The sequence below is a fragment of the Mytilus californianus genome, unplaced genomic scaffold (genome assembly GCF_021869535.1).
Source record: "Mytilus californianus isolate M0D057914Y unplaced genomic scaffold, xbMytCali1.0.p SCAF_6, whole genome shotgun sequence".
Taxonomy (NCBI): domain Eukaryota; kingdom Metazoa; phylum Mollusca; class Bivalvia; order Mytilida; family Mytilidae; genus Mytilus; species Mytilus californianus.
In genome coordinates, this window is record NW_026262712.1 from 49,134,292 (window position 1) to 49,158,753 (window position 24,462).

The window sequence follows — 24,462 nt, forward strand, 5'->3', positions numbered from 1 at the left end:
TTTACAACATTTCATCAGAGACATATATACACAGAGATTGGCAACTCCGTGAAATCCCGTTAAAAAACGCGGCCCGGAATGAGATTCTCGTTGATAATTATTCTACAACATGTAGACAAGTCAGGGATGAATAACCTCGATAGCTAATCAAGAAAAGTAATAGGAAAACTTATTTCAGATCAAATAAATTCTTTTTCTAAAAAACTACTTGAAATAGTTGTATTTTTTTTAATGTATTTGATTGAGAAAATATTTTTTTCTTTTTTTCGGCATTTCTTTAATTTAAAAAGTAAAATCTGGTAATGATCATATTACAAGAAACATTTCTTTGCTAAAGTTTGCTTCTAAATTACAGTGAAATTATGTGTGTCCGATTTTTCGGTCATTATTTCCTAAGAGTTGTGACTGTGGATTCACAGGTGTGCGATTACGCAATTTATTGCCCTCCGATCACCTGAATTTTGCCGGAGGTGAAGTTCTAAGTGGATTATTACTTGGTAATAGTTTTTAAACTTAACAAATTCTGACATTATTTTAACCATGACCAGAACTTTATTTTAACAGAAACACTGGGCTATACTATGAATAGGGTAAACGGACAGAAAGTCACAGTACAAAAAGTCACAGGACATAAAGTCACAAATTGGATAGGACAAAAAGTCACAAATAATTTATTGACAATTGTTTGAATATATAAGAGAAAGATCTTCAAATAATATCTTTTTTTTACATTTATTCATTTTTTAAATTCAGGAAATTGTTCATAAGCCTTGATAAATGAAAAATTATTAAATTTTAATCATGCAAATAATATATTTCTTGGCACCATGAAGCCATTTAAGTGCCAAACCACTTTGACATTTTGTTATCATAACAATTATTTGATCATCATTGATATTTATTGAATAAATTTTAATTACAAAGTTGCTTCATATATTATAGTTCAATAAAAAATCAAAAAAATATTTTTAAAATTAGTGTTTTCTTGTTCAGAGAAAAATAATCTCTAAACTGAATTGTGACTTTTCGTCCGTGACTTTTTGTCCTGTGACTTACTGTCCTACATTCTACTATAGTATTCAATCAGGAACAAAAATAGTCATTTAACATGTCAAAAAAAGAAATCAGAAAGCAACTTTTTTATATAAAAAAAATATGTAGCCAGTAGAATTTTGTCTCGTGGAAAAAGGATTTAAATGATTAATTTTTGATTGACCTACAATTACAGTATTTGTGGAACCTTTGCATGAATTTCCTAAATGAACGTACATTATGTACAGTGTTGTCGAAATCACTATTTTTGCTGTCATGAAATATTGAATATGAATCTGTCATTATTTGTAGTTTTTTATAGACTTAATATCACAGACCCTGATTAAAAACAATGTGTATCATAAGTACAGTAAAATGCTCTGCTGAACTGTAGAATTTTAATGTTCTGTTTCATAGACCACAGAAGTACTGCAACATCCTTATCTTTACTCTTTCCTATCGGGTAGTGAAACTCGAGTTTGAAATTAGAAAGATTTAAAATTGAAGACAAGTTTTATCTGATCTTTTGTGGGTTTATGTTTTGGTGCAGTGGTATGTGGGCTGTTATTTTCTTTTCATTTGTCATTTTTTTATCTGTGTTACATGACCTTGTACTTTTTGTATTGCCCCTTGACATCTCCTGCTTCTGTTTAAACCTTTACCACTAATATCTCATCTGGTTTAAATAAAATAGTGTCTCATTCCCGGAATTTGATATACAGGAATTCATTTTAATATCAGTTTTTTTATAAGCATATAAACTGCTTGGTCTCTTCACACAATTTATGTTTAGGACGGAATGCATCAATAGGTACATACATGTACCAGGTCACCAATATATAAGTACACGTTATGTGCTTTTGACCTCCACAAGAATTCTTAAACATTCATAGATGTGCAAAGAATATTTTTGTCGTTGGGTTGTTGTCTCATTGACATATACCTAACATTTCTGAATAGTCATAGCAGCTGTGCCTTTTCAATTTATTGCAGAAAATATTTGCATTAACATTTTTCAAAATAGGCGAGGTGAAACAGTGATCACAGAATGAGGACATGTAAAACTGAAACAACACAACACAACAGATAAATATAAACAAGCACCATTGCTAAAGGACTGAAACAAACATAGATGATGACTAATATGAGCGACTAGTAGTGTACAAGTAGAGTGAACATTTCTTGCTTCTTATTCTACACATTTTGTCATTTCATGTAACCAATTAAATATGTTATTTTCCGAGGAGAGGAAGGAATTTGTGAAACGAAATATTTTGCCTTTAGCAAATGTTTAGTACTGTCAAGTTATATATTCACAGGAGTGTTGTTGAATAAATGAACATTTTCCCTTTTTTTACATTATGCTACCTTTATGCTACAAAGGTAGCATTTCCATTCTCATGATATACAAAGATATTATAGAGTGGCCTTCCAATGATAGTCATACATGTAAATCATTGTCTCATTGGCAATCATACTACATCATCATATTGTTATACATGTATGTAAAAATTATGTACATGTATACTTTGTAAACGTAAAGAAGACAAATGAAGTTGAACACAAGATATTTATTTGCATTTTTATCCGTATAGTCTCTGCACAACTGCCACTTCTGTTTCAAATTCAATAGATTGAATGCGGAGTCTTGTATTTATTCTTAGTTCAATGATGTCACCATCACTTGCACAAAAATTGCATACACATGTACATCAAGTTTGGCATATGAACTATGATATTTGAACTACAATAATGTGGTGTTTTCACAGTCAGGATAAGCACATGTCATTTTCTCTCTTACAAAACCATTTTTTAGTATCACATTGATAGTAGTACATGTAATCGGTCCACTACATGACTGTGCAGTAACATTTGAAAAAAGTCATCACTAATAGTTGTTCCTGTCTGCCAGGGAATCTTTTTTTCAATCAGAAAGGCTAGGGAGTCCTACATTCAGCACATGTATGATATTACATCTCTTGTATGCTGCACTGTTAGGTAAATTTGATCAACATCTTTGTTCTTTTATAACATGCAGGATCCTGTTAAAAAAAAAATGCTGTCAGATACTGAATGTAAATATACACATATATAAACTTGTAAATGTCACCAAAGTGGTGGAAATAATGAAAAAAACAATTTATATACACAAAACCGGTATGTCTTGGGAAAGTAATTCCTGTGATCAATGGTGATGGGTACATTTGTTCTTTAAAGATGGACAATTTTATAAACTGTAGCCATGGACAGGTGCCTGTCTTTATATTGAAGAGAATGAAAATGGCCGACAGCTTGAATGGTCATTTTTAATTGTAAATTGCATCAAAGCTGGTGAAAATATGGAAAAAACAACTGTTATACACAAATCCAGTATGTCATAAGAAAGTAATTCATGTGCTGGGAATAATTATTCTCTAAAGATGGAAAAGTTTATTGACTGTAGACATGGACAGGGGCCCGTCTTTATATTGAAGAGAATGAAAATGGCCGACAGCTTGAATGGTCATTTTTAATTGTAAATTGCATCAAAGCTGGTGAAAATATGTTAAAAACAACTGTTATACACAAATCCAGTATGTCATAAGAAAGTAATTCATGTGCTGGGAATTATTATTCTCTAAAGATGGAATAGTTTATTGACTGTAGACATGGACAGGGGCCTGTCTTAATATTTAAAATTTGAACGTGGCCGACAGCGAGAATACTGAATTTTAATTGTAAATTGCATCAAAGTGGGTGACTTAATGAAAAATTCAACATATTTACACAAAACCAGTATGTCTTGGGAAAAGTGATTCATCTCATAAATGGTTTTATTCCTTTTCGAATGAAAAGGTTTTAATAAAAAATACGTCCGTGTAAAAAATTTTCATAACGTCCATGTCGGCCAAGCTTTCCCCTTATTATTGACCACAATAAAACGTTAATCGTCACAATATTTTAACTAACAATTACTACAAACTGAATAAAACAAGGTAAATAATTTACGAAATTGAAATATATACTTACATAATGCTGTTTTGAAAAGCTTGATGTAAAATAAAAATCGAAGCGGTGGTGAACTTGTCATGATCAGATGCAAAATGGCGATCTCGTTAAAGTCTCGTGGGATGCGTGTTTTTAATTGGATTTCGCTGACCACTGTTACAGTTGCCAATCTCTGTGTATATATGTCTCTGATTTCATCAAAATCAGACCTCAAATTATTTTTGACACTGCTTTTTTAAAATGTATTATTATATTTACTAATCGAATTTCATTACTCAACATTAATAAGCAATTTTTCATATGAATTTCATCTTATCCAGTCTTTTCAATATGCAACTGGCACTGAGTAAAAAGATTTACATGATATTTCTTGGTCTCACTGAGTGTGGAAACATTTTCTATTCTACATCCTGGTTTAACTCATCGCTGTTTGCATCAAATAAAGTTTTGAATTGGTATATAGACCATCAAAAATATGTTATCTTGTGGGTTAGTATCCTATTTCACCCATAAAATGACGGGAATTATACTGAAAGTGGAGGTTGTATACGTAAGGTAGGGGAGATAATACAAGAATTATCTCCACTTGATACGGAGTTTTTGTTGTGGTGTTGAAAGGTTGGATAATATCATGATTTTTTTCGGTATCATTCATAATAATTGAACTAATATACACTGATGAGACTGGCAAACAACTAAAGAGTGTAAGCTACACATGTTAATTTTATCAAAAGGCGAAGGGCTTTGACATTTGACATGACAATAAAATTATAATTTCAGAATTATTCACTGAATAAAACAAATAACATTCAATGAAATCAAGTGATACATACAGTTTGTTAGGTAAATATTTAAGCAGCTTAAGCTTTTATAATTCACAATGCAAATGTGGTTGATATTAGGTTTATAATTATTTATTGAGAAAAAATTTAAAAAATAGGGAAAAAATCACAGATTAAATTTTTACCTACATAATACATTTCATTTTAAGCTCACTTGGCTCTAAGGGCTGTATGTGGTTTTCTCATTGCTTGTTGTCCATCTTCATCCATAAACATGATAAACTTTTACAAAACTCTTCTCCTCTGAAACTAAATATCATGCTTATATAGTTATCATTAGGGTAATACGTTTGAAATATGTGTCTGATGATCCTGCCCTATCAACCAACATGGCCTTCAAGGCTAAAAATAGAACATGGGCAGATGGGTGTAAAACAAAAGTATTGTCTATTACTTATAAAACCATTATAATTGATAGATGAAGTCTGACAGGGGCAGAAATGTTCAGAACAAAAAGATCTACAAATAGGTCAGCATGGTTGAAATTGTCAGACAACGCCATGATAGGTATGCTAGTCCGGCAATTTCAACATAAACTATTTGTTTAAAGCTTTATATTTCAGAAGTAGAAGATAGAAGACCTGTATCCTTCATACTTTGTATATATACATGTAGATGCTTTATGTTACCAAGTTTCCATCAGTCATAAGTCATTGTCTTTGACCTCGTTTTCATGGATCAGTGAACGCTTAAAAAACTATGCAGTTTTTTGTCATGTACATTGTAAAATTCTTAACTTATTATTAGAGGAATATTATTTTTCATAAAAATTTCCCTTTTATTTCAAAGTATGAACAATTTATTTGGTTAATGTCATGTGAGTCTGAAAATGTTAATATGTCAGTGTCAAGATTTATAAGTACTTGTTTTGAAATAAGAGAAAATTTGCAATCCGGGAACTAACTAAATATACATGTAGTAGTGCTGTAGTTTATTTATTTTTATGTATTAGAGAGGGTTAATATTCTATTTTATTTATTTTCAAACATCATCTGGTATGGAGTATAGTTATTTAATCATTTATTTTTAATGCAATATATCTAAAAAATTACTGTATACTTAATACTATATATATATATGTATATGCTCGGAATGGCTACATGTCCATCTGGTAGAGTTTATCTGACCTTGTCCTCATTAACATTGATCATTGATTTTGATAATGTTAGATTTATTTGATACTTGCAGTACAACATCTATATATAATCAATTTTGATCAGTAAAGCAGGCAAGACATTTCAGCATGTGCACCTTGTTGATTTTTTTTTGTTGGAACTTTAGTCATGATAGTCGATAGAAATAAACATAAAGATTATTCAACTGGACAAACATGACAAGATCTATAAATAAGTCAATTAAGGGAAAATCATTAGTCTGCTCCTTACAGTTATTGCCCCTGAAAGATGATTTGTACCCATAAATACAAATTGCTACATCAAACTTTTTTGTTCCATTAACATACATGACATATCTATCTCAACAGAAGACTGAAATATAATTGAAATAATGCATTCAACTTTTCCAATCTTTTCACCATTTTCTAATTGTGGCTAATGAAATATAAGGTAACTCTCGCAATAAACATATTTCACTTGTGTAAGTCTAAACATGTTTTGACTTATTTGTGTCTGAGCTCAGACTGACTAGTAACATTTAAAAAGTAAAATAACAAAAATACCGAACTGCAAGGGAAATTCAAAACGGAAAGTCCTTTATAAAATGGCAAAATCAAAAGCTCAAACACATCTAATGAATGGAAAACAACTGTCATATTCCTGACTTGGTACAGGCATTTCCTTATGTAGAAAATGGTGGATTAATTTAACCTGGTTTTATAGCTAGCTAAGTCTCTCACTTGTATAACAGTCACATTGAATTCCATTATATTGACAGCAATGTGTGAGCAAAACAAAAAGACATAATAGGTAAAAACGTCAAAAATTGGGGTACAGCAGTCAACATTGTAATATAGTCTTAATCACTATAAAAACAAATAACTGTATCAACAAAGAAACACAAAATAGCATATAGACAAAGTACATAATCAAAAATAAAAGATAATAATTCAAAATTGACCGTAGCACAATAACACAATGGCGGGATGTATAAGTACCGTGTTTGACATGTTTCATGTTTTAATTCCTATCAAGTGAATAATTCTTTCCATGACCTTATGCATGTAGTGTCTGAATAGATTTTATAACAGGGTGAATTATATATAAATGTAGTGCTATAATCTTAGGGAAAATGCTTTTTCAAATCCCATGGTGCTATATTTATATACTTGGTAAGAAAGGATTCCTTAATATCAATACTTGAGGTCAGCTTGGTAAAACAATGTAGGGAAACAGATTACCGTAACTCATAATGTCTACATATTTTTACTTTCAGAGAAGAGTTTTGAATAAATGTTACAAAGAACCAAAATGTTGACTTGGTCAGTCCTACATAGAATGAGACTGACCATGAAGATGGCACAACACAGATGTATATCATCTACATCTAGGCTGATTACAGAGATGTATGGTGGTCATATCCCGGTCATGGTGGATACAGTTGTTGACGTTCTTGACCCCAAAGATTCAAACGTAAGTATTTTGTGTTTTGAGAGATGGTATGGAATGTAACGTGTAACTTAGTATGTTTTTCAATTAAATTCTAAGGTTTCGTGTTCATTATGTTACTGTTTTTGAATTGTTTACTGTCCATTAAGACATGATGAAAATTGATTAGCCTTCATTATTTTTGTCAATTATTTCATTTTAATCATGTTAATTTAAACTTTCAAGAGGCAGTTAGTATGATTGTTGATACTTGTGAAAAGATTAATATTTTTTCTTAATACTCATGTGTCTTTTACCTAACCAGTAAACAGCAATGAACAGTGCCAATCTAAAATTTTAGAGATAGATGAGTCCAGTTTAAAACAATCAAATCATGCAAATGGTCTTATTTGATTGGAAAAAAGACATATCATTTATAATTTGACCTGATCTACTTTTGTTTGCATTGAAATGAAATAATTTTTATTTGATAAGATTGAAAAATTCCAAACAAATGTGCATACATCATGTATATAGGAAACTTTTAAATTGCATGTTTTCATTTTATTCTGTGTACACATTATACTATGTTATATGTATGGTTGACATTTATAAATATTAGGATGGGAGAAGTTATGATGGGGTCAAATAGAGGTGATTCATTTAAGTTGGAAATGATTTAACTATAAAACTGGTAAAAAACATTGTTGAGCACAGTCCAAACTATTGTAATATGTATTGATTTTTTTAGTATAAAAATCTACATACTTGCATCTGTGTATCCACAGTTGGTGTACTTATTACACAGGAAAAAATGTTAACGTTATACTTATTACCCATGAAAATGTTAAAGTCATAATTATTATTTTTTTTTATTTTTATTATTTTCAAGAATTACAACAAATACAACACATCAAACATACATACAGTAATATTAGCAATACATTTGAATATATATTTACTTATGACAATAAACATTGTTGAAAATTCAGTTTTATATATATATGAAAAGAGAACATAAATACGGAAGAAAAGATTATTTGAGTTAAATGTTTATGTACCACTGTTATAATTATTACCCAGGAAAATGTTAATGTTATACTTATTACCCAGGAAAATGTTAACGTTTTACTTATTACCCAGGAAAATGTTAACGTTTTACTTATTACCCAGGAAAATGTTAACGTTTTACTTATTACCCAGGAAAATGGTAATGTTATACTTATTACCCAGGAAAATGTTAATGTTTTACTTATCACCCAGGAAAATGTTAATGTTTTACTTATTACCCAGGAAAATGGTAATGTTATACTTATTACCCAGGAAAATGGTAATGTTATACTTATTACCCAGGAAAATGTTAACGTTATACTTATTACCCAGGAAAATGTTAACGTTATACTTATTACCCAGGAAAATGTTACTGTTTTACTTATTACCCAGGAAAATGTTACTGTTTTACTTATTACCCAGGAAAATGTTAACGTTATACTTATTACCCAGGAAAATATTACTGTTTTACTTATTACCCAGGAAAATGTTACTGTTTTACTTATTACCCAGGAAAATGTTACTGTTTTACTTATTACCCAGGAAAATGTTACTGTTTTACTTATTACCCAGGAAAATGTTAATGTTATACTTATTACCCAGGAAAATGTTACTGTTTTACTTATTACCCAGGAAAATGTTAACGTTTTACTTATTACCCATAAAAATGGTAATGTTATACTTATTACCCAGGAAAATGTTAGCATTATACTTATTACCCAAGAAAATGTTAATGTTATACTTATTACCCAGGAAAATGCTAATATTGTACTTTCAGATATATGTTGATATGACATTCGGAGCTGGAGGTCATTCAAAGGCAATTTTACAAAGAGCACCCGAAGCAAGAGTTGTCTGTCTTGACAAGGATCCAAAAGCATATGAGCCAGCTTTAGCTTTGTCCAAAATTCACAAGTAATGAAAATTAACACAATAGACATATATTTACATTGTAAAATAATTGTCTGTCATAACTTAAAGTCACACAAGTCTGGCAAAGTTTTGCATCACAATTTAATATATTTGATGTCAAAAATTTTGTGCATTGTTCAACAATAGTAAATGCATGCACAAATTTCTGAATTTCCAGCATTCAAATATAGCTTGTCCAAGAAAGCTTAGCATGGAATCACTGCATCAGGTTTCATTTGACACATTTGAAGGAAAGATGTATATATACCCTAATTCAACACTTCACATATTGTTGATATATATAGAAATTTCAACTCACTCATTCTATTACATGTATTACAAGAATTAAAGTTGTGACACCACATTATGCATTGATATATGAATTTGATGAATATATATTTTTATATTTTTCACAGCCCAGGACAAATTATGCCTTGCATTGGAAAGTTTTCCAGCCTGCCAAAGATTATGACAGAGCTGAATATAGAAGCAGCAACTGTAGATGGATTCTTATTTGATGTAGGTGCTTCCTCTATGCAGTTTGACACACCAGAGAGAGGCTTTAGTCTGTCTAAAGATGGAAACTTAGATATGAGAATGGATCAGGGCAGGTATGATGCTTTTGATTCTGTAGATCCAGATTCATGTATAGGAAAATGTGTTGAGCTTCAACATAATCAAATTGCCGCATACACATTCAACTAAACATTCTAGGTATTTATGCAAGGCTTATCTTATGTTTTTTACTTTTCTACACAATTTTATTGGTATAAATGCAAATATTTTTTGGGCATCTGTTTTTTTTTGTTCAACAATTTAAAAAAGAATACTGTGAATTCATTATTATGCGTTGGATACCAATTTTCATGGGTACAGGTGAACCACGAATTTAAATGTTCAACGAAATTACAAATTTTCTATATGGTTAATTAAATTATACAGATTTTAGCAAAACCATGAAATCAAATATCCTCGAAAATGCAATTTTTCCTCAATCCACGAAAATTGGTACCCACGAAAATAAATGAACCCACAATAACAAAAATACCCTTATTAAACCTTAAATTTTATTTTCAACCAAGAGGAATTAAATTTTTTCCATTTATATGTCAAGCATTGTATCCCTTGACATTTGTTGAATATCAAAATTTGACTACCTCCAACTCCAGTTACTATGGTTACAAAGATATCTTTTTTTTTCAGCCGGTTCAACAAAAAAAGATGTGTGGTATAAGTTGAAGAGACAACAATGGAACAACACCATATAATATAAAAATAGACATCTAAAGAAATTAAAATGTTTCGTTGCCTTTTCCTCTGATAAAAACCACGATTGACCAACCTTTATTTTTTTAAGCTTGTCATGAAAGAAAGTACAAACATTTATCTACCTATTTTCAAGGTAGCAGTATGTAATTCTGTAATTATTTTTTAAGAGAAAACAATGTGTCAGCCATGGATGTTGTGAATAACTTAGAAGAGAGGGACCTAACTGAGATATTGAGAAAATATGGGGACGAGAAAAAAGCCAAACAAATAGCTAGGGCACTGGTTGAGTGGAGATACATGTATGGTAAAATCAGAAAAACCAAACAACTTGTGGACATTATTGAATCAGTTTTTGTAGAGTGAGTTTATAACTGATGTTTGTAATCATAGTTTTGAAGATAAGTTCAGAAAGTTATCGTCTGTAATAGTTGTAATTTTACAGCTCATTTGAAATTTTCTGCAAGTTGTTTTGAATTTTTTAGTCTGAGTCAATTAAGCAGGAACTAGAAAGCAGCTTATCTTGATGCATTACAAATTTTCATATACGATTCAGGATTTATAGTTTATGATATATTGCAAAATGGCACTTTATGCCGTTTCTGTGCAATAACTTGAGAACCATTTAACCAATGTTTTGCAAATTTTAAAATATTGTTATTGATGACAAAATTTAAGTCAAGTGCAATGCTGTTCAGGAGTTCATCCTTGATTGATTGGAAAATAACACTTTAAAAAGTTATTCAAAGGCTTCAGGTATCACATTATGTAGAACTGTCTCTACTGAGAAAAAATTATCATAATGTTTTCACATCATCTTTGTTGCATTTGTAAAACTTTTATTCGCTAATAATAATACTTCCATCATCTGCTTTCATGTGGTGACTTTTATTATCTTAGTTTTTCACTGGTTGTTCTATTTCAGTGATGAATTGTTGTTTGCTTTAATATGTCCAGAGTGAAATATTTCTTTGATTGATCCAATATTTAATCAATTCAAAATATTTAAGGTATGACATGAAATGGCAATAATGTTTTGATGAAAAAAAAGTACATTATACAAAATAATTGCCTTGTATCATGTATATGTTGTTACTTCTCTTGAAGATTCCTGATTGTCTGGAGGTGATATGATTTAAAAATCATTGACTTTAATTTTGGAAATTTTCACAAAAAGCTAGTGTGCACATGTACATGCATCGCAAAGCAACTGTATCACTGCTCTAACATAAAATGAGATTAAGTTAAAATAACACAATGACATGTAGAGATAATACAACATGATCGTTGGATTTTGCTATTATAATTAGGTCCCTTTTGGTCGCATAATTCAAGTATTTAAAATTATTTAAGTATTAATACATCTTTGGCTTTCAAATTTGTTTGGTTGGAACATTCCAGGTGAAGGTAAATTAAGAAAAGTACTCTAAGATGCTGTGAAGTTTTATTTTCGTTTTCTAACAGTGGGTCCATACTGCTTCTGGTGAACTGCTGCTCCATGAGAGTGTCATCAACTCTGTAGTCCATGCATTCTGTTCTGACATGATTAATAACATATTTTTTGTAAATTCTCCCTTGTTCAATTTAGAAATTATTAAGAAACTAAGATTCCAACTCTCTTAGGCACTAGTGTCCTTAGATGGATTTGGCTGTTCTGTTTAGGTCCCTTTCAGTCATTTAGCTCCTGAAGTATGCAAGTCTTTATACACCCTTTGATTTCAATTTTTTGGGTTTGAGCATTCCTGATTATATAGTTGAGGGGCCTGATGGGGGGGGTCTCATCACGATTCACGAGTTGATTTTTTCGTCAATCACGATTCACAGAAAATAAATTTCCATTATCACGGATCACGAAAATATAAAATAAAAAATACATCTGTAGAAAAACAGATCACGATAGCGAAAATGCGCCGATCACGAAGAACGAAAATAACCCATCAGGCCCCTCATAGTTGGTCAAGAAAAGCACTTCAGATGCACCAAATTTATAAAGATTTAATTATATATATATATATATATATATATACATGTATCATTTGGAGGCTATGTAAATTTTATTTCTGACTATTTCTTTTTATAGGAAATACCACAAGGACAAATTAAATAGAAGAGCCCATGTAGCTACAAGGTCTTTTCAAGCTTTACGGATCTTTGTAAATAATGAACTTAATGAATTGCATAATGGACTAATAGCAGCACATCATTTCCTTAAACCAGAAGGGAAATGTCTTGCTCTAACATTTCATAGTTTGGAAGATCGGATTGTTAAACGTCATTTTCATGGTATTGACATTGACGAGAAACTTAACATGTCTTTAAGGGATAAATCAAGATCAAGGGACAAATTTAGAAAATTCAATGAAGCGTATGATGTAGACAGCTTGAACATAATGTTAAATGATAGGAAATGGTCTCCGATTTCTAGGAAAATTTTGCATCCTAATGAAGAAGAGTGCAGGGAGAATCCCAGAGCTAGATCTGCTAAACTTAGAGCTGCCAAAAAATTATAATATCTCGTTTAAGTTTATGTCTAAAATGAAATAAAGTTCACATAAATAATTCTGTTTTAAAAAATGTATGCATGATCATGCAAAACATATTATATACATTGTACAGTACAAGCTACCATTTGTACATTTAGTATTTCGTAACCACTGTTGCAGGGTTAGCACCCTATATCTCACATACTTCCACTTTTGTCAACAACATGACAAAAACAGATGATTGGTATCCATCAATGAGACACAAATCAAAAAACCAAAACACCAAAAGACACCTAAAGATCAACACTTGGACATAGGGTTTAGTATCAGGCATCTGCGGCTATGTAAACAATTTGTATTAAGCTTTATATTTCAGAAGGTAGAAGACCTGGATGATTCATACCTTGTATGCAGATACATTATGTTACAAAGTTTGTCCTTCATATGTCCATTGTCCTTGACTTCATTTTCATGGTTCAGCAACTGCTTGAAAAAAAATTATAGATTTTTATACGCCCGTTTACGGGACGTATTATGGTATACCTCTGTCCGTCTGTCCGTCTGTCCGTCCGTCGTCAACATGTCGGACATTAACTCAAAAACCCTTTAAACAATTTGCCTAAAACTTTGGTGAATTGTTTATATCTATTGACGTGAGCTCCCTTTCGTTTTTTATAAATTTTAGATTTTACGTTTCCGAGTTATGGGGTTTTATTCATTAAAAAAAGGGGGATTTTTCAGTTTTTGGACAATAACTCAAGAATGCTTTCACCAACTTGCAAGAAATTGTGGTGAATTGTTTATATCTATTGACATGAGCTCCCTTTTGATTTTTATAAATTTTAGATTTTATGTTTCCCAGTTACAGGGTTTTATTCATAAAAAAAGGGGGATTTTCCAGTTTTCAGACAAAAACTCAAAAATGCTTTCAACAGTTCTTATGAAACTTTGGTTAATTGTTTATATCCATGATGTAAGCTCCCTTTAGAATTTTTTAAATTTTACATCTTACATTTCTGAGTTATGGGGTTTTATTCATTAAAAAAGGGGGGATTTTCCAGTTTTCGGACAATAACTCAAAAATGCTGTCAGCAATTCTCATGAAACTTTGGTGAATTGTTTATATCTATTGATGTAAGCTCCCTTTACATTTTCATAAATTTCTAATATGACATTGAGAATTAGTTGAACTTTATTTGTTTATAGTCTGACAACAGATTTACTAAGTATTGTGCAACAGCACAGTGTATTGCACAACAGCAAGAAATCTTTAATTTTTGACTACATTTATTCAGAAACCTATAATATGTCAAATATTTAATTACAATCCAAATTCAGACCTGTATCAAGCTTGAATATTGTGTCCATTTTTGCCCCAACTGTTCAGGGTTGGACCTCTGCGGGCGTATCCAGCTGCGCTCAGCGAAGCAGTTTATTTTTTTATTGTCATGTGAATTTCTCATTTATTATGAGTAGTAGGATAACTATATTTGTTATATGGGTTCCTTGCAACGTCTACATGTCCATCAGACAGAGTTCACCTGACCTTGACCTCATTATTTGGATCAGTGATCAAGGTTAAAGTTACTGATTAGGTCTGTTTCTCAGATACTATAAGCAGTAGGTCAACTATATTTGGTGTATGGAATCATTGTAAGGTGTACATGTCTGTCTTGCAGGTATAATCTACCCTAGACCTCATTTTTATGGTTCATTGGTCAATGTTAAGTTTTATGTTTTGGTCTGTTTTTCAATTACCATAAGCAATATGGTCAACTATATTTTGTGTATAGTATAATTGTAAGGTGACCATGTCTGTCTGACAGGATTTATCTGTCCTTGACCACATTGTCATGGATCTTTAAAAATGTTAAGCTTATGTGATACTTGTAGTAAAACCTATATCTTTAAGACTATCAACATAAAATCAATGGTCAGTAAAACAGGCCACACATTTCAGCATCTGAACTTTAATCATTTTACTTATAATTCTTACAAAATACTCAGGAAAATGCAACCACCCATATTTAATTAATTTGAGTTAATCCTATCCCCCCTCCAAAATTTTTTTGGAACAGCCCTTATTATAAACAGTCATACTTGAAGCTTGATGCCTAACTTCAGGAAGGTCTGATATGTAGTTCCCATGAAAAATGTGATGAATATTGCATTAGACAGATATGTAAATTGGTGTAACTCCTCCTTTGGAGCAGGGGTATTAAAAAGACTTAAAGTTTAACAAGTACAAATTGCAAAGAATTTTTATCAGTCTTTGTGAAATGCACTTTCAAGTTCACAAGTCAATTCTTTTTTTAACTTCCTTTGAGAAAAGAAGCAGTTTAAAAACTGTTATTTCTAATAAATTGCTGTGCCAGGATAAGTCTTGTCGTATGCATTTTGAAATTATTACAAGAATTAAATTGCATTGTGTAAAAGGCATTAAACATGTTAAAACAGAGGTTAGTAAATGGACCTGCAGAAAAACTAGCATTACGATATCCTTACCAGTAATTGTAATGTCTGTTCCAAAAAAAAAATAATTTGGACCCAGGGAGGCCAACTTAAATTTGCCACTATTGGTGGGTGTGAGATATTATGTTGTTCAAGTTTAAAATGTATGCATGTTTCCAAAATTTATTTTATGTGTGGTAACCGTAAATTCAGAAATTATTGCATGCATTTATTATTGCGATTTTTAAAGAATGAATAAAAATGCGAGCTAAATTATTGCGATTTTAGAAAAAGTTACATGCACATATATGTATAAGATATCAGAATGCAAGTTCTTATTATTGCGATACTCAAGGAATGGCATTATACGCATTAATATAAACCTCGCAATAATTTCTGAATTTACAGTACTCTATTTTTAAAGTGCCTCTGTAAACAATGCTCTCCTGTCTTTAATGGGCTCATAAAATTGCCTTAAATTTGAAAGCTAAAATCCCATAATTCTGGAATAGAAAATCAGAAAATTTACAATATCAAAAGGGGTCATACATTCAAACACCATTGTAAATGTAAACTGAGCTAAGTATACTCCAGCCAGTTCCAACATGTGAACATTTGCCTTAATTTGACTGTACAAGTTTATCTGGAGTGACAATTTGGAAAATTTTCAAAAGCAAATTATAGCTAACTAGTACAAATAAAAAAAAGAGTGTCAAATTTCAAGTAAATCATGCTAAATACACTAGCTAGTGTTTGCAACATATGAGAAATTGACTTAAATCTGTTGGTTAATGTCCCATATATCTGGAATGACAAAAAGAATATTTACCAATCCTTACTACACCTTAAAACTTCAAGCTAATTGATTCAAACATACTCAAATTGGTTGGTGATATGTTACAAGTTGCCTTAAATCTGACACATAGTCACATAAATATGGTACAAAAAACAGAGAAAAAAATAAAATCAAACGGTGAATCCAGAGAGAACTTTGAACCTTTGGCAGGACAACTGGCAATCCTAGTCAATTAAGGTTGGGGTTTGACCTCACAACCTCAGTGTTACCAAGCTTCCATGAAATATTATCAAAGTATTCTATAGTTATTGTATGACATGTGGAAGGATGGACAGAAGGAATAATTCTTGAAATCAAGCTTTTGAAAGTTAAACTTTGTTGAATGGGAGAAAAAAAATGGCAGATGAGCAGAACAACCATTAATTGCTTTACTATAAATGGCCATGACAAATACAAAGTATGTAAAAACTTATTTTATTTAGGATTTCAAATCAGGTGCCAGATTGTAATAAATTAACTTTTGGTGAATTGTTAAAACTGCTTTCATCTGTCAATGATTGTGTGAAAATTTGTGAGGATGGTGAAGAACTGTCACTTTCTTTATATTTTCCTAAATGAAATCTGCAGCATATAATATCAGCTAAGAATCCACTCCAGTTTCGCATCATACCTGTAAATAAACATTTTAATATACTTTTAATTATGTGAATTCATGTAGAACTATGAAAATTTTAAACCTTGGTTTTATTCTTATTTTTCCTTTCAAAGGTTTTTACATTTTGGCAAAAACAACATCCTTATTTCACATTGTTTGTAACCAGAAGTTAAAACCTTAAACTGAGAATGTACTTATTTCACACTTTTAAATTCTGTGAACTATAAAATCAGCGTTAAACCCCTTATTTGGTATATAAAACACATGCTTAACTATTTTTGGCAACTGCAAATTATCTTTTAAAATCCTTATATCTTTGGTAATCTCTTTACCTCTTTGAAGTTAAAAACAATAAAAAAGCTTGATTTTATGGTTAATAGTTATTTGTATGTTATTTATAGTATATTAAATTGACTTGATTTTATGACCTTCTAATATATATATATATATCTATTACACAACTATTTTGTTATTTGTAATATTTATTGTTTCCAAATTTAAAGCTGCTTAGATTGCAGTTTCCATTTCTTTTATATGTACATTTTTTTCTAGTATATGTAAATAAACTCATCATAGATACCAGGATTGAAATTTTGTATTTGCGCCAAACGCGCGTTTCGTCTACAAAAGACTCATCAGTGACGCTTGAATCAAAAAAAGTTAAAAGGCTAAATAAAGTACGAAGTTGAAGAGCATTGAGGACCAAAAATTCTAAAAAGTTTTGCCAAATACAGCTAAGGTAACCTATTCCTGAGGTAGAAAAGCCTTAGTATTTCAAAAATTCAAAATGAGGTGGATATTTTTTCTTTGTTAAATGGTGTAGACTTTAGACTGATTTTTAAGATGTTCAGTTTCCCTCTGGAGTATTGCTATTGCTAAGCAGCCTTTTTGTAAACTAAATATACAATTTTCTTTAATAACCTAACTATCTATAGTACCTACACTAATGAAGTTACCATAATGCACAATTACCTGCGACTGAAAATACACCACCTATAATGCCACACAGTCTGACCAAAAACTGCCATATTGGTTGGTGCTGTTCTCGTACTCGAATTTTCAATGAATTTAAATCGTATTTATAAAATATTCCTGAGATTCCATGGCTTCCTTTAGCGTGATTTATTGTTCTATTCTGAAAAGGAAAACAGAACGCATCAAGAGATTTACACAACACCAGTGAATTTCTAAAAGGTTAAAGGACAGACACTGAGTAATTTCCTTACCTTTTCCTTGAAAATTACATTTTAAAAAGCAGATGTTCCCATCTTGCAACCAGTCTTGATATCATTGGAACAGATTTAATAGTTATTATACACTGATCAAGGTAATGGGAGTGAGGTTGTTAAATACTTCTAAACTAGTTTAACCCTGCAACGTAATTAAACTAGAGGCTCTAAAGAGCCTGTGTTGCTCACCTGTATTTACTGATGCTTTGGAAATCATGTAAAATAAGGTTAAAATCATAATTAATAGTATTAGATATTAGATATTATAATGATATCTAAGATAATAACAAAAAACTGCAAAATTTCTGTAAAATTACTAACTCAGGGCAGCAACCCAATAACGGGTTGTCGGATTCGTCTGAAAATTTCAAGGCAGATAAATCTCAATCTGTTGAACATTTTTGTCACCTGTAAGATTTGCTCTAAATGCTTTAGTTTCAGAGATATAAACCAAAAACTGCATTTTACCCCTATGTTCTATTTTTAACCAAGTCGGCCATGATGGTTGGAAGGCGGGGTCATCAGACAAATTTTTTAAACTAGATATCCTAATAATGATTATGGCCAAGTATGGTTAAATTTGTCTCAGTAGTTTCAGAGAAGAAGATGTTTGTAAAAGTTAACAAAAATTTATGAAAAATTGTTAAAAATTGACTATAAAGGGCAATAACTCCTAAAAGGGTTGACTGACAATTTTGGTCATGACAACGTATTTGTAGATCCTACTTTGCTGAACGTTATTGCTTTTTACAGTTTATCTCTATCTATAATAATATTCAAGATAATAACCAAAAACTGCAAAATTTCCTTAAAATTACCAATTCAGGGGCAGCAACCCAACAACAGGTTGTCAGATTTGTCTGAAAATTTCAGGGCAGATAGATCTTGACCTGATAATCAGTTTTACTCAAATCAGATTTACTCTAAATGCTTTGGTTTCCGAGATATAAGCCAAAATCTACATTTTCCCCCTATGTTCTATTTTTAGCCATGGCGGCTATCTTGGTAGGTTGGCGGGGTCATCGGATACATTTTTTAAAATAGATACCCTAATGATGATTGTGGCCAAGTTTGGTTAAATTTGGCCCAGTGGTTTCAGAGGAGAAGATTTTTGTAAAAAGCTAACGACGACGGACGACGGACGACGGACACCAAGTGATGAGAAAAGCTCACTTGGCCCTTCGGGCCAGGTGAGCTAAAAATGAATTTTTGTCAGTATTTGTCATTGTCTTTTCAGGTTTCTGTTCTGGTTGGAGGTAGGTTGTTTCTGTTGAATTCATTCATAAAATTGCATTGGTTATACTGAGGGCTGTTCCAAACTTAACATATGGTTAGGGTACCTGTCCATTGTAGGTTACATGTCTATTTTGTAAACTTGTGTTATTGAGTTGATGCCTGATTGTTGAGTTTATTCACATCTTTGTTAAAATGTAGTAGGTCTTAAATAGACAACTTTTATTGTAAAAACCTTATCTCAGCTCTTTAGACAGAAAATAGCAATTTTTGCTCAATGATTTTATGGTGTTAATAAAGATCTAGTTTTCAATCCATAATTTCTGAGATTTTTCTATAAATGAATTTGTTGAAAAATAAGAAGCTACTTCTCCTTGTTAAAAAACTCATTTTGAAAATTGATGACCAAGTTTTTTTAGTTTTTTTTTAACTTTGAAGTTCAAAGGAGATAACTAACATTACAAGTTCAATAAATTTGTATTAAAACTATATCTTGATCAGGTCTAAAAATGGAAAATATTTTAGTCCATTTATTGATTAAAATAAAATAAAAGATATATTTTGGTTTATTAATCCTGCCATTTCAAATTCTGAAGCATTCTAGGTACTGTGGATTCATTTAATTTCATGGATATCAATTTTCATGGATTAAGGAAACTTTGTATTTTCATGGTTTTAAAAAAGTCTGCATAGAAGCCTATTGAAAATTTGTATTTCGTTGAACATTTAAATTCGTGGTTAACATCTACAAAAGAAATCCACAAATAAATGGGGAATGTGTCCATGGGACACAGATGATGCCCCCGCTTGCATATCATATAAAGTTATAAAGGGACATAGCTGAAGAACGGTAAAAGTGACACTACCCAAATTTGTACTTGATCTGAGTTTTGTGGTAATAAGTATTGTGTATAAGTTTCATAACATTTGGTTGAGGCAAATATAAGTCAGAGAACGGAAACCAAAAATTGAGCAATTTTCCTGTTTGTAAAGGGACATAACTCTAGAACAGTAAAAGTGACACCACCAAAATTCAAACTTGATCTGTGTTTCGTGGTAATAAGCATTGTGTATAAGTTTTATAACATTTGGTTGAGGCTAACTTAAGTTAGAGAATGGAAACGAAAAATTCAGCAATTTTTCCATTTTTAAAGGGGCATAACTCTAGAATGCACTACAAACCAGTAAAAGTCTGAAATGGCCTATATCTGTACTCGACTGTACTGATTTTTACTCGACCAGTCTGAATTGGTCTGAAATTTACTTGATAATACTCGACTGTAGTCTGAACCATACTTAACAGTCTGAACTTGTACTCGACCCTTACTCGACCAGTACTTAACCATTTTATACGTGTCTGAACCATGCTCGACCTAGTCTGAACCATGCTCAACCTAGTCTGAACCATACTCGACCTAGTCTGAACCATACTCGACCTAGTCTGAACCATACTCGACCAAGTCTGAACCAACCTAGACCTATTTTTTGTATCTATCTATTGTATTTCATCAATTTAGGAACTGTTTTTAACAACAGCTATTTCCCCTGGCTAGAAATTTGAACAACAATTTGAAATTAAAAATGTATTCAATATAGCGTTGAAACCAAAATTTCACAATAAACATAATATAACTTCATCACCATATTCATCAACACTTATATACCTACATATATATCACCTTTAAAATAAAAATAAAACAAGCCGATCAAATAATCTCAAAACTGAATTGTGACTTATATTTTCAATGTTATTCAAAATTTTTTGAATGTTTCAGATATATTTTATGGTTACTGGACAATTTTCACCATTAACTTAAGCCTTGTATAGATTTATGGTGTCAGTTGAGTTTAGCTAATAATGCAGTGAACATTTTTTTTATTAAAATATATATAAAATAGCATATAAAGCAACTTAATAAATTTAAAAAATGACACCTTTGTTTTGTTAAACCAAGAATTTAATATAATCATGATAATAGAACTTCCACAGTAATCATGTGGTAAACTTTTAAAAAGGGAAATGTGTTTCAAAGTTACAGCAAAAATTTATTTCAATTAAATTTAAATAATTTTTGTCAAAATTAAAGACATGGCATACAAGAAGCACTTTAATAAGGTTTAATTACCTCAGTACATGTGTGTTTTACAGGTAAAAAGAAAGCCCTATTTTTCTTAAACTCGTGTATTACTTATCTAGTGAATTCAAAAGGCCTTGCGATTTAAGTTTCACAGGATGTTGCAATTTTGAATGAATGTTATTTAGAATTTAATACTCTCTGACCAGGTGTGATCTTTTTTCACGAGTTTGCCCCAAGCAGGAGGTATTACTTTATACTTCACCACTAATCAGAAGAACAATTTTATTAATTTCTTTTAATTTTTATCCCTTTTTGATATATATTGTATATAATATATCCCAAATTATAATAATAGATATATTTCTAAAATAAGGTTAAACAATTTCAGTGATTTTCTTGGCTGTTGTTACCTCATTAAAAAGATAATTATATAACTATTGTACATTTTTTGTATGTAACCATGAAACCTATGTAGTTTTTATTTAGGAATTTAGGAAAATTAATTTAAAAAAAGAACCACATGCCAAACAAGAAGCACCTTAATAGGGTTTAATTACCTTCAGTATAGGTGTGGTTTTTAGGTAAAAGAAAATCTTTTTTTAACAAAACTCTAAAACTTTAAAATTAATATAATTAAATTATTATATAAGATAATTTGATTTAACTATCTCTATTCGATAAATCTGAGAATCATGTAAGAATGTAAAAATCTGTTTTTATAATATATCTTAATTTTATTGTGGCTGTTGTCATGTCAGTTAAAAAGAAATTTATTTTAACAGTTAAAATTAAGAAAAAGTAGAGATTATTTGGTCAAGTATGGTTCAGACTGGTCGAGTATTGTTCAGACCTTTGGTCGAGTATGGTTTAGACTGAAAAAAATAGGTCGAGTACAGGTCGAGAATGGGTTAAGACTGTTTCAGACTGGTCGAGTAATAGTTCAGACTATTTTCAATGGCAAAAATAAGAGTCAAGTACAAATCAGTACAGTCGAGTATGGTTAAGACTGGGGTCGAGTAATGTTGAGTAAAGTTCAGACCAATTCAGACTGGTCGAGTAAAAATCAGTACAGTCGAGTACAGATATAGGCCATTTCAGACTTTTACTGGTTTGTAGTGATGGTTAAAGTGATGCCACCAAAATTTAAACTTGATCTGTGTTTTGTGGTAATAAGCATTATGTATAAGTTTCATAACATTTGGTTGATGCAAACTAAAGTTAGAGAACGGAAACCAACTTTGGGAAGTACGTATGGACAAGGGTAAAACTTAATGCCCCTCCGCTATGGCGGGGGCATAAAAATGGTATCCCACTAATAATAATGAATCCACAATTATATTTAAAAGCTTACATGAAAACATAATGACTGGCTAAAAATGTCCTAAATAACTTAAGTTTAATCAATAATTCTACAATATTTTCATTTTGGGGTACAAACAATAAAATTATCCATAGTCCTTCAGATTCTGAAACGGCAAATTGATTAATTACCTAAATAACTTCATACTGGAGAATTTTTCTATATGTACATTAGCATTTGAAAAGGACTTAATATTTTATTATATTAATTGATAATTTACCCTTTCTGTAACTGCATACTGGTATGTATCAACATTAGCTCTGTATGTTCTAACTTCTGTGGGTACTACTTGTATAAAATACTGGAATAAATGATAATCTGCAAAAAGAAATGTATTATGTTGCAATGTATATACCAATATACCACATTATATAAATTTGCAATAGAATATATTTAAAGTAGGGATGTCAACTCGGTGAAGATTTACTAATCGAGTACTCATTGGATTTACCGAGCGATACTCGAGTACTCGCTCAGGAAAAACATCTACAAAATGGAAATACAAAATTATACCCATTTTACGTATGTGGGACGTTGTCTTATGGACGTAAAACCCTCAACATTATTACCCAGGACTAGATAATAGTCCCAGGAATTTTATACCATAATTAATAGCTCATTTACTACATATACTAATTATGTAAACTGGCAATGATCTAATCAATTAATTAATAAAAATCTATAGAAAAATGATTACTCAAACAATAGTATTTGGGAATCGTAAAAAACACATTTAATGATCACCAAAGGGGTGATGATTAGAACTTACTGATGCCTTTAACTCGAGGGCAGACACAGGGTGCAACGAATTTGTTCTTATTTAGAAATATTATCTTGTCAGCTTTTCTGTGACGAGTCGATTTCTCAGCTTTGTTACACAACTAACAGTCCTGCTGATGAAAATATTTGCTCTGACGGTACAGAGGTGGTGGAATGACTAAGACACGATAAGCTAAAAGTGTAAGCCTTGGAAAGGTGCTTTTGTTCATAGCCTACCTATGCTCGGAGGAATTTTAAATGACAATTAAACGCAAACATTCGAAACGTATTTTAATTTTGATTAATTTTGATTAATACTTAATTTCCCCGGAGGCGCTCTTAATAAAAATATTATTTCTTTAAGAAGGCAACAACATTCTAACAGGAAACCGATTAGTCGAGTATCATTTTGGTATTCGATACTCTGTACTACCGAGCGATACTCGAGTACTCGAGTACTCGTTGACATCCCTAATTTATAGTTATTAATATAAAAATATGATGGTGTGGTATGATTGCCAATGAGACACCTATCCACCAGATGCCAAATGATGTAGATGTAAGCAAATATAGGTCACCATAAAAACTAGTTCTCTTTTGGTAAAAATTATCTTTGTGTAAAAAAGAAACTTCTGTGAAATATTGCTCTTTCCTTTTGCACCTGAACAGTTTGATGTCATAAGTCCCCTCCAATGTCAATCATTAACATCAGACTTTTTCATCCTTTTTGTACGCTTTAGAATATTTTCAGATTAAACGTATGTGTTTTGTACGTTATTAAAATG

General features: G+C 31.0%; 2 protein-coding genes and 1 long non-coding RNA gene across 5 annotated transcripts in view; 1 reads left to right on the forward strand and 2 right to left on the reverse strand.

Annotated features, from left to right (window-relative positions):
• Positions 1–2,588: 2,588 nt before the first annotated feature.
• LOC127706797 (uncharacterized) lies at positions 2,589–4,208 on the reverse strand. The gene is made up of 2 exons (XR_007984572.1): positions 4,042–4,208; positions 2,589–3,074 (listed from the first exon to the last, which is right to left on the reverse strand). It is a non-coding gene; the product is annotated as an uncharacterized LOC127706797 (long non-coding RNA).
• A 398-nt stretch (positions 4,209–4,606) lies between these two features.
• Positions 4,607–13,192, forward strand: LOC127706784 (probable methyltransferase-like protein 15 homolog). The gene is made up of 6 exons (XM_052211473.1): positions 4,607–4,724; positions 7,254–7,450; positions 9,234–9,370; positions 9,784–9,978; positions 10,804–10,995; positions 12,714–13,192. The coding sequence occupies exons 2-6, from the start codon at positions 7,271–7,273 to the stop codon at positions 13,141–13,143; spliced, it is 1,134 nt and encodes a 377-aa protein (XP_052067433.1). The 5' UTR covers positions 4,607–4,724; positions 7,254–7,270; the 3' UTR covers positions 13,144–13,192.
• A 3,629-nt stretch (positions 13,193–16,821) lies between these two features.
• The window catches only part of LOC127706783 (endoplasmic reticulum-Golgi intermediate compartment protein 2-like), a 62,127-nt gene continuing 54,486 nt past the window's right edge, over positions 16,822–24,462 (reverse strand). For all 3 annotated transcript variants that reach the window (XM_052211472.1, XM_052211470.1, XM_052211471.1), the window contains exons 9-11: positions 23,139–23,236; positions 17,991–18,153; positions 16,822–17,033 (exon numbers count right to left, since the gene is read on the reverse strand). In XM_052211472.1, the coding sequence (XP_052067432.1) occupies positions 16,855–17,033; positions 17,991–18,153; positions 23,139–23,236 (440 nt within the window). In that variant the 3' untranslated portion in view covers positions 16,822–16,854. The remainder of the gene's footprint in view (positions 17,034–17,990; positions 18,154–23,138; positions 23,237–24,462) is intronic.